The sequence below is a fragment of the Leptodactylus fuscus genome, chromosome 7 (genome assembly GCF_031893055.1).
Source record: "Leptodactylus fuscus isolate aLepFus1 chromosome 7, aLepFus1.hap2, whole genome shotgun sequence".
NCBI lineage: Eukaryota > Metazoa > Chordata > Amphibia > Anura > Leptodactylidae > Leptodactylus > Leptodactylus fuscus.
In genome coordinates, this window is record NC_134271.1 from 111506980 (window position 1) to 111519243 (window position 12264).

General features: G+C 39.6%; 1 protein-coding gene across 1 annotated transcript in view; it reads right to left on the reverse strand.

The window, feature by feature from the left end:
* The window catches only part of EHD4 (EH domain containing 4), a 47401-nt gene that overhangs the window by 12683 nt on the left and 22454 nt on the right, over positions 1–12264 (reverse strand). The window contains exon 4 of the mRNA XM_075282828.1: positions 6981–7393. Coding sequence (XP_075138929.1) covers positions 6981–7393 — 413 coding nt within the window. The remainder of the gene's footprint in view (positions 1–6980; positions 7394–12264) is intronic.

The window sequence follows — 12264 nt, forward strand, 5'->3', positions numbered from 1 at the left end:
AAAAGTTGCAGCAGCTTAAGCAGGACTCCATCTCTCCCTTCCCATGCTTGGGACTACACCCTGTACTTGTACCACCATCTTCACACACTACAGTGAGGAACAAGGGCAAGAAAAAATAAATAAATATAAAAAATGGACTTGGTCCATGGTAGAAGTAGATGGACAGCACATGGATGACATGTCTTTGCCACCTATACCTCCAAAGACTTAGTCACTTCATCTAGTGAGCCTTGGCCACAGAACAGACAGGTATAGGCTCTTTCCTGAGTTTTGCTCATTGTCAGCAACACGGGCCCATTATAATACATGGGTGTGTGTATGGGACCATAGAGATGAATGGGACTGTATGTTAGCCAGCACATCAACAAGGCACATGGTTGCCTGCACAGAGCAGAAATGTTGTCTCACCTGAGATGTGTATGGCCTCCGGACTCCCGTGACTGGTGTTAGGGAGAGAATGGATCTGCCATGACAACTCATAATGCCCGATCATGTGTTCCTCTGGGAACCACAAATGGCTTAGGCCAGATGAGCAGGACCCAGTAAACCGTACGTGGGCAGTATTTTCCAGACTGAACTAAGATGTGTGAATTGAATTCATTGAGTCATAGGGCGTTATGATATAATGGGCGCCTGGACAGCCTCGCCACTGTACTGAAATGATAAAGTTGTGGATCTGCATTATAACTGACCATGAAGCATGGAGTTTTATATACATAGCAGAGTTCAATCCAGAAAATACATGGACCTTTTTTGTGTCCATCTGGCCTCTCTCATGTAATTATTTGAAACACACAAACACTAGGCCAAACCAAGTATGCATGTGTATGGGGTAGTTGGGAGGAATAGCTGACAGCTCTACAAAGTATATGACACTCTATAAGAGTTATCACATTTAATCAAATGACATATATTTAATGCATTTCAATTTAATGGTTATTTCCATCCTAGCCCTATAAGACTTATCCACAGAACTTACCATAAGTATCTGATAGGTTATGGGTCCCCAATACGGTAGTCTGGTGTTATATCTAAGAATGGAATAAATGGTGGTTGGGGGGCCCACACCTACTTTTATAACTAAACTTTTTATTGCTTATTTTGGCTGATAAATCTAATGCGTAATCTCAGCTCAATCAATTAATGTGGTAAACGAGGTAAAACTTAGGAGACCAGTGCAAAAACTTGAAAAATACGAAAACAACACTTACAGCATGATGAAAAAATAGACGTGCTCAAAGCATAGATGAACCAGCGTTAGTAGCCTACGCGTTTCAGGGCTTTAGCCCCTTACTCATGGCAGAATGCAAGTTTAGTGAGACACATAGTGGATATATATATACGTCAAGCCCTCTTACGTAACACTTGATAGACAATGGGCTACATGTGTGACTCACAGAGTATGCATACAAACGAACCAACGTAATTGAAAAAACACAACACACTATATGCTGAGAGACATAAACTTGTTACATAAAAAAAAAAAAAAACATATACAAAGAGAATGCCCCCTACAACCCTACTTATGTGCAATACGTAAATAAAAACAATATATACAAGATACATGAGGGTGTTGTTATATCCCTTGCTTGGCTCTTTTCTATTTAATCATAAATCTTCTTATTCCCTTTTGCCAACTTGTGCTTGAGTCCTATGTAAAGATAATTAGATGGATATCCATACTGCGTTTATCGACCATAAGAACCGCAAGCATGTGAAACAAAAAACAGCAGCAATATTATAAAATTTGCACCAAATTATGGACTAGAGATCGTGAGCCTCATATATGTATTGAAATTGCTATATGCAGGCCTGTTTGGCCACCATATGATATTAGGAAAAGAAACGTGTAGAGTGATGTGCACGAAATGACACGGATAAGACACATCATTAGAAAAAAGAAGGAGCTATCATGATGAAGTTTGACAACGCTATATAAGCTAGAACCCTAATAGGTGCATAATTTGGTGCAAATTTTATAATATTGCTGCTGTTTTTTGTTTCACATGCTTGCGGTTCTTATGGTCGATAAACGCAGTATGGATATCCATCTAATTATCTTTACATAGGACTCAAGCACAAGTTGGCAAAAGGGAATAAGAAGATTTATGATTAAATAGAAAAGAGCCAAGCAAGGGATATAACAACACCCTCATGTATCTTGTATATATTGTTTTTATTTACGTATTGCACATAAGTAGGGTTGTAGGGGGCATTCTCTTTGTATATGTTTTTTTTTTTTTTTATGTAACAAGTTTATGTCTCTCAGCATATAGTGTGTTGTGTTTTTTCAATTACGTTGGTTCGTTTGTATGCATACTCTGTGAGTCACACATGTAGCCCATTGTCTATCAAGTGTTACGTAAGAGGGCTTGACGTATATATATATCCACTATGTGTCTCACTAAACTTGCATTCTACCATGAGTAAGGGGCTAAAGCCCTGAAACGCGTAGGCTACTAACGCTGGTTCATCTATGCTTTGAGCACGTCTATTTTTTCATCATGCTGTAAGTGTTGTTTTCGTATTTTTCAAGTTTTTGCACTGGTCTTCTGTTTTTGTCAATTCATTTTAATCATGGACATTAAAAGTATATTTTAATTTTTGGATATTAATTGGAGTGCTGACTTCCATTTTTTGTTTTCCTGTTTATATGGCCTGGACCGGGAGGTATGAAGCCTTGAGCACCCAAGGAGAGTATTTCTAAAGTATCGCACACTATACAAGCACTTTTTACGGGGGCTGTGTTCACTTTCCATATGTTTCAGACATTTATATAACCTAGATGGGATATAAATAGTTAAGAAAAGAATTACATTTTCCATTGCTAATGTAACATGTTCCTATAAAATAGCAAGAGTTAGTGTGAAAGGCACCCTTGATAGGGGCACATACTTCACTGCGTTCTTCACATAGTGTTTTTCCAGTACCATGGAGACATGGAAACAACCATGGTCATAATCATCCCGGCTTACCTTATCTCTCACACCTAAACGTCAGTGGTCAGTCTACAACCTTGTGGATTTGGGAATCCTATCGCTGTTATGAGGCCTCCACTAAATGATCTTCACATATCTTTTAGCAGACACATTGCTCTGCATAAACTTGGGAGACTTGTCACTCTTATACTTGCTATAGATTGTAAGCCCTCGCAGGCAGGGCCCTCTACCCCACTGTGCCAGTCGGTCATTGTTAGTATTATATCTACCTGTATATTTTGTGTACTGTATGTAAACCCCAAATGTAAAGCACCATGGAATTAATGGTGCTATATAAATAAATAATAATAATAATACCACCACCCTTTATGGTAAATCCCGTTCTGCGCAATATGAACAGGCCAACTCAAGATCAATGGTTGGAATAGTAATAAATTGTGTGCATGGTGTACACTTTCAGCAGCTTCTATCTACTAGTAGAATAAGCCAATTTTGTGTTATTGACCCCATTATCATCAGAAATAAGTCACGGCACCTACACTCCAGTACACAACATATCGCCACTACAGCTAACCTAAGTAAACCTTTCCACATACCGGAATTACATGTCATAACCAAGAATGGTTTCAAAATAGTGACGAAGGAAAGACTACAGTAAGACATGTAAAGCACCATGGAATTAATGGTGCTATATAAATAAATAATAATAATAATAATAATAAAGACATCAAAGATGTAAGTCACAGGGCTGTGGTGTCTATAGCAGTCAGTCCCATAGAAGTGAATGGACTGACTGCACTGCTGTCCATCTGACTCAGGACTTGGTAGCCTGCCATTTTTGTAGCTCTCTGTTTCAGTACATTGTGCACCAAACCGGAAAAGATACCTTTGCACTTCCGCTGTGAATCATACAACTCCATCGCAGGAGTATTTCTAGCTCCAAGTCGTGGAAGTTAAAAGGGCGGTATAGTTTTTCCTTCTCTGAGATTTATGAAGTACACAGGCCAGACAGGTTATCCAGGTTTTCAAGCTTTACAACAGGAAACGCTTTGCCTTCATTACTTATAAATGCCAAGACACACAACGTTGACCTGTGCGGTGACCAGACAAGGGTATTTATAATAGCAGAAACTAAGACATAGCTGTAGTCTTATGTCACCACTCCCTTGGCCTTCAGTACAGTCCTGGGAACTGATCTATATCATACATCCTCATCATATACCAGTGAGGACAAATACCATGGGTCACAAGTCAAGACACGGAATGGAGTCCTTGATACCTAGAGCTAATATTACTGGCAAAGCAACTCTTATTCCAATGCATTAGTTAAAACAATGAAAATATAGATTATGAATGGACATTAATAACCACATCGAAATAACTTATTCTTGGTTAATGTTCATTTTCCAACCATTTCTGCCTTAAAACTATAAGTGACATAGCAGCATAATTTTAGCAAAAAAAAAAAAAAAAAAAATAGATATCAATGGGGCAACACGGTGGCTCATTGGTTAGCACTGTAGTCTTATAGAACTGAAGTCCTCGGTTCGAATCCCACGAGTTTGTATGTTCTCCCCATGTATGTGTGGAGTTCCTCTCATTCTACAAAGACATACTGATAGAAAAAAAAAAGTACATTGTGATCCCTATATGGGGCTCACAATCTACAAAAAAAAAATAGATATCCAAATACCCATTAACAGTATGCAATCTGAATGGCCAAATAGCACCATATAGTACCCAGATGTATATCTAAAATATAAACACACAATATAATATGTACAATTAAATGCACAATATAAAATATATCGCTAACACGTGCAGTATTTATATAAATGGCTCCATACTATGCCCATAGAAATAGTGCCACTAGTGCTCGAATATCTATATGCTCCATAGGGGTGTTCAGCAATGGCTCTTTCACTAACAAATCTTTCCCCAACCCAAAGACAATATGAGTGCCAAGGGGTATGCTGTGAATTGTACAGCAAAAAGCTATATATACACACCAAAATGTAGTTATATATAATATATTGATGTAGAGCATTTTCTCAATCCCTATAAATATTATTCATGCTATTATGAACTTTTAAGATTATTTATTCATTTTGGCTAGAGAAATAGTAGTATTGTAGTAAATAATAAAAACAGTATAAAACAACCGCTTACACAGCGGCCATAAGCAGTCGGCTGTGCCCTAGGCCTAGAAGTTTGAAGTCAACCCCTGGAAGAAGACGTGAAGAAGACCCGTTCCTGAAGAAGATGGAGGCGGCACTGGAGAGTTCTCTCGCAGCATTGGGGCCACCTCCAGTGCTGTTTGAGCTCTGGGGACTGCCCCCAGTGCTGCAAGAGAACTCATTTGCATACTGGCGAAAACCGGGATTTCTATGGAACAGCGGCACAGACAAAACATCTAAAGGTAGGAGATGAATAGCCTTCCTTTCTTTCTAATCGGATCCCTTTAAAAGACTACATATATGTTCTTTTAGAGTCTAAAACTGACCAGAAACAGTCTCTTGAAGATACACCTTTGTTGTCTACTCACATGAACTCAGCACAAATGCAGGAACATGACAACACTGCATATCTAATTTTCATGTGAAACCACACACTTAGTTCCCTTATGAATATGTCCTTGCAGCAAAGATACATGGAAGATGTTCCATCTCAGGGTATGTTCACATGGCGAAAAATGGATTCCGTGTGTGAACATACCGCGCGGCTAGCTGCGACAGAATGGCGATGGTCCGGATTAGGCCCAAATGTATGGGTCTAATCGGGAGGAAGTCTCGCGCCGTGGACGCCGCGGCTGAGTCATCCACGGAATGCACGGGAAGAAGGAGCATGTCGCATTTTTTTTCCACTACTGGCTAGTGGAAAAGAGTAGTGAGCGGCTACCATTAACGTCAATGAGAGACGTTTTTGGCAGTGGATTTTGAGGCAGATTCTGTGTCAAAATCTGCAGCCAAAAAACTCCATGTGAACTAGCCCTAAGAAATGCAGGAGGAAAACAAGTAGAATAAACATAAGCAGTAAAATGGACAAGACTTCGACAGGCAAATCTCATGCACATGCTGAGTAGAAATTACCCTGCAGGATGGATGATAAAAAGGTTTTATCCTTAGGACAGGTCACCAATTGAAGGTCAATCACTTCACAGGCCAAGTGATATTACGTTAATTGGTCACATGGCATGTTTGTGGCTCAGGTCTATTCAGGTGAATGGGTCTAAGCTGCGATACCAAGCGTACCCACTGTAAAATGCATGACAACCTACTCAGGGCTCTGACTCCTTTATACATGGCTGACAGAAGTAGTAAAGCTCCTCTGTAATTTATTAAAAAGCCAGTAATTGTATTCCTATGAAAGTAAATATACATCAAACTATGCATCTAGTTGAATAATTACTGTGCAATGTAATTAAAACAATAATTTTATTTTGAAGTTGATGTCTGAGTTGGTAATACAAAATTAACCCCAATTCAGACTCCACAGACTTCTAACAGCTTCCTATATCCGCAATGTGGGGCCTTAGCCTAAGTCTTCAGTGTTGTGGTTTTTGACAATGTGCTGTGAAATCACCAACAAATCTGCACATAAAACGGGGATTTTACAGCAATTTCTGCAGTAAGTCTGTAACAGATATTTTCCTCTGCTATTCCAATGTGGAAATATCCCAACACTACAGAAAGAATACAGATATTTTTGGAAGGTCTTTTCCAAGGTAAGTAGGTACAGAATAAGAAGTCAGCTCTATACTTTCTGGAGAACATATTTACACAGTGAACTTCTGTCACAGCAATAAAAACTACACCAACCTGTTAGAAAAGCAGGACTAAAGAGTGAGGTGTGAAATCTATGAGGAATTGGACATATTAAAGATGAGCAGTAAAGTTTACTTAAATTGTTAGAATTTTACACTTATGAAATTCTACAACTTTGAGGATATCACCATGTACTCCTTAGTATTTCTGTGTGCTGGATAAAGTTCCTTTAAAAAGATCTATAGTATGACATACATAGTATATATGTTTCTCTTACCTTTGCTAGGCGGGCCCTTTTTATAAGGTCGTTCAGTTTGCGTAGTGCGGCGTTTCTTGGAAGGCTCTGAATGTCTCGGAATAGATCTTGAGCTTCCATTTCAAACAGTTTCCGATTCTCTGTATTCTGCAATGGCTTAGCCCAGAAGGAGCCTATGTAGACTCGGACCACCTCAGGAGTGTTAATCACCTTTCCTAAGGACCACATCAGGGCACCATACACTCTCATCAGCTGCTGGGTGTCCACTTGGTCGGCTTTGTTAAGGACCACCCTGATTTTATCATCCTGACCCCGAAAAGCCTTGATGGCCTCTGAAAATTCATCAGAGATATCCAATTTGTGAGCATCAAAAAGGAGTATAATCCGGTCAACACGTTCAGCAAACCACTGCAAGACCTGGCAAAAATCATAGCCTGTAAAAAGGAAAAAAAAATCTAAATGAAACAGAATAAAAAACACCACACAATATAAGTCACCAACAAGTTCAAGAAAATTTTTATAAAAAAAGAGCAAAAGCCTCAATTGTAGGTTATATCAAAAAACAGACGACAAAAGCAGTAGATATTAAATGGTCCTTAACGGTTCCTTTACTCAAAAGTATAAAAGCCATATTAGGCAGAGACCCCACATTGCGGAAAAGCTGGTGACAGGTGACATAGTGCCAATAATCTGTATCTTTTTGCCTGCATGAAAAAGGCCATCAGCTGGCAAACAAGACTTCGCTCGCTAGTCAGGTGACCGGTTGCGCCATCAGACAGAGCTACTATCGACAACAAGCGTCCATGGAAGCACTCTTGCAGATATCTGCGCTGAATATATTTCTAATTTGGCCCTAGGCTTCGAGGAAAGTAAATGAACCTGTCTGGAGATTTCTGCTGCCCTGACAAAAGCATATGGAAGGAAGAAAGATTGGTTTTGCAATATACCGTATCAGTTTTGAGCAGAATTTCTCAGTTGCAACCAAAGTAAATCTAGAAGATGCAAGTCCTCATCACCCCACAATGGTACCAGTGAAAACTACAGTTTATCCAACAAAAAAGGATAACATTATTTATGGTGTACAGCACAAAAGTTAAGGGTTTTTTTTGTTTGTTTTTTAATGATAGAATTGCAGTTTTGTTTCCAACTTCCTCATGTAGTTAATAAAAGTTACATTTTTTTTGTCTTCCCTTGAAGCTACAGCACATAGTGGAAGGCAAAGAGATGCATAGCTTGTACTTTCTAGAGTAATTTATGACCTTAGGCCTCGTTCACATCTGCGTTGGTATTCAGTTCGGGGAAGTCCGCATTAGGACCCCCCCGAATGAAATACCGAACGCATTTGCAAGTGGTGTGCAGTGAAAGCGCACGCATCCCCATAGACTATATTGCAGTCCATTTGCTTGCTGTTAGATCTCCACAGGGAACATGTGGACAGGAAAGTAGTTCACAATCTACTTCCTGTCCATATGATTCGTGTGGGCAGAACGCAGCAAGCACACGGACCCCATTATAGTCTTATGGGGTCCGTGTGCTTTCACTGCACACCGCTTGCAAAAGCATTCAGAATCCCGTTCGGGGGGTCCCCATGAGGACTCCCCGAACAGAATACCAAAGCAGATGTGAACGAGGCCTTAGGTCATAGCTCTCAAGTGCTGCAGTTTTTCCTTCTTTTGCATCTACAAAAAGGTGATAAATCATTAAACCTATCCCAAAACAGTGCCAGTGAAAAATACAGCTCATCACGTAAAAATAAGCCACTATAGCCACACAGCCAATAAAGTTATGATTTATGCTAGGATGCCTCATTGTAAAGACAAAGTCTCATTGTAGCCCATGGCAGTGATAGAACTGGTCAGGGTCACTTTTGGATCAGAAAAAGGTTGTGCACCTCTGATATATACAGTACATTGAGAAACTAATAGCGTGAACCATTGTCTAACAATGGAAAATTCCATTCCTGGTCACAGCACTTATATTTGTTAAGAACACGATAATCTATGGAAAAATATTTACACGGAGCTTTTTATAACTGGTTAAAATAAGGAAAGAAGGCTGGAAGCTTTCTGTAGAAATAAATAAAATGGCACTGTGCTTTGCGTAAACTTCCTTTTTCCTTGTCTCGCAGAAAGTAAAGACTCCCTTATCTCGACAGAACATGCTTGTACAGAACTGTATTTTTTATTTTTTTTTCACTTGAGCTTTCAACTAGGAAACGCCAATTCCCCCCCTCCCCACCCCACATATCTACTAGTCAGTGCAGACAGTCCTCTGAAACTATAGGGTTATGTGACACAGCGTGGTTCACGCCAACACTATACAGTGGGCACAGAGTGGTTTCAAGCGGCACTAAAGCCCCTTTATGTGGGTCGACTTGACAACAGCGATCAGGAAAGGATGCTGATTTTCTGCACTTGCATGCATTAATCAGAGGTTCCCAAACTTTTTTTTCCTCGTAGACACTTTCAAAATTTCACTGGTTTCGGTGGACCCCCTGCTGCTACATTTCTACCATATTCCCAAAACTCGTCAAAAAATGTGAAGATTACGCCAACGTAGACCCCCGTCGAGTCTCTTGTGGACCCCTGAGGGTCAACCTGGACCACTTTGGGAATCACTAGATATTGCATGGAGGTGAATGGATCGTTCATTCTCATACAGTCAGTATTTGCTGGCTGCACATTGCCCTATTTAGTCAGGACAATGTGTTGCCAATATCTTAGCACCGCTTATGTTACGTAAATCATGGAGTCTCCAACCGCCGGGCATGTTGCACCGGTCCGCGTACTGGCGGCGAGGAGTCAGTAGCTGCTGGAGCTTGGTTGTTACTCATCGGGATAAGGTGAGAAAAGTGCGGGCTGCTGGAGTAGGGAGGATTGGATGCCTGTACTCCATTCAGAAACTCCAGGTTTTGGGATGAGTGGCATTAATTCCTTGTATCCCGAGGTGTGTGGGTATAAGGGCAGACAACACATGTAGATGGTCTCTGCTCCTGGAAACCCAATTGTGAGTAATTCTGTTGTGTATTGTTTAGGGAGCTGTGCAGTAGGCTCAGCTCTGTCTACTTAGTTACCGATGTTGCAGATAGTGGCCGAACGGCTAGGATTTTAATTTTTTATTGTTTTGTTTGCCTGGAAGCCCTTAAAAAAACCTGTGCAACAAGTTGCACCATACTTGGCTGGACTGGACTGCTAAAAGTGCTTGTCTATCTGAAGAGACAATGATCCCCGAGCTAATTCCATTACAATATGCAGAAGTATACTTGGCAATATAAATACTTTTTGGGATAATACATCCACGAGAAACATGTGATGGAGCATGCCACACTGGATTTGCACAGAACGTATGCCTATTTGTAGTTAGAGGTGCCATAATATGGCTTCGTAAAATGTAGCATGTCCAAAAATATAGTTATAGGAAATTTAGATAGTGAGACATGATGGAGACAGTGAGAAATGACAATGTCTGTAACGTGCTGCAAAATATGTTGGCAATATATAAAATAAATAAATTCATTTATTTTATTTTTTTTTTTGCCAAGCATAGGATCATATCCCCAAAAATGAAAACTACTGGTACATAAAAGTTTTTAAAATAAAAAAATATATATTAAAAATCATGAATTCTGCTCCAGCAGAATGATTCATTATAGATTATATAGTAGTCCATAAATTTTACTTGAAGAAAAAAAACCAAAAACGAGACTTATTATGCCAGCAGTCTCTGTTCCTCAAAGTAACTTGAGAAAAATCTTAAGTACTTCTGTATTAAGCCATTTCCTGAAAACAAGGCCTTAATAAAATAATTTTCCACTAAGCTTATTCATATGCAGGAAATAAAACACTAAATAGGGAAATCCTGAGGAATACAGAACACTGGTCCCCAAATATCAGCACCAAAAGGGTATGGAGTCACAGAATATAAATAATCACGGTATGTAAGTTATATAGCTATACATCATTGCAAAAACATGGAGAACTCCAATACTTTATTCCATGTGCATTGTTTTGGACTTATGTCCATGATCAACAGTTTTGTCATATATAGAACTGCTGCCTGTTCTTACTATTACACTGAGAGGTATCCAAGCCAGTCCCCTTAGGTCTATACCTACCACTGGCATCTTCCATACGGTGCTGCTCGAGCCTTATTAGTTTTGTATATAGATAAAGCCAAGGATCAGAGTGTTAGTGCCTTACACAGAAAATCTGCAGAGCTTGCACTTTCAAAGTAGATAAAAAGAACTGAACAAAGCAAAATGATCTAAAGTTATGACACAAAGAAAGCCTTGTGCAATAACAATTACTCAAGTTAGTATGAAAAGATTGCAAATATTTCTAAAAATTTATATTACTATGATGGACAGAAAAACTGTCAAAAAAAAAACAAAAAAACAGGGGCATGCTCTAATAGAAATCAATGACTCAATTTTTAATGGACATAAAACAAATTGAGGTTACATCTGCATACGGGTTTCCATTTGGGGGATCCACCTGCCCGAAAAGGGCAAAAAAAAATGCAAAGGGAAAAGTGCTGCTTACACGGAAAGCCAACGCTGGTGTGAACCTAGCCAAATTACATGAGTTAAAATTGGATTGGGTCAAAAAAGAAAGACCAATGAAATCTATCTCTTTACTTAATAATCCATTAAAACAGATGCAAAATGGGTGACAATTGGCCATCAAAAACGGAAAAACTCAACCGCCATGTGAATAAGGTCTAAGACAAAATAAACTGTGGGGTGATAGGGGAATTCTCTCCCTCTTGCCTGTGAGCAGAACGAGTTACACACTTGCCCACTTACCCTATTATTAATAAGATAGCTAACATAACATGTGAAACACAGAATGAGAGAATAAATTATTCATGAAATACAGATACTAAATGTCATATGGAGAGAATCATGACCGAAGCACATATGCATTGGAACCTGCTTGAAAGCAACAACATAGCAGGGAATGAAGACAGCATACAAAATAAGGAATAAATCCAAGGTTTAATCCACTGTGCAACATTTCAGTTTTTAGAGCCAAAAAGTCATAGGCTGGATTAAACCTTGGTGGATTTATTCTGTATTTTGCATGCTGCCTTTTTTTCTATAATGGACATGTGGGGGTTTGTATAGAATAGGTCCATACCTCCCAACCGCCCCGGATTCCGCAGGACATTCACAGATTCGGTGTCCTAACCCACGGTCCCGGTCGGCGGGAGGTATGTCCCGGTTTTAATTCAGATCTGCGTCCGGAGGACGCGGATCTGAGTTGAATACATAATCGAGTGGAATACATTCACTAGCCGCTGCATT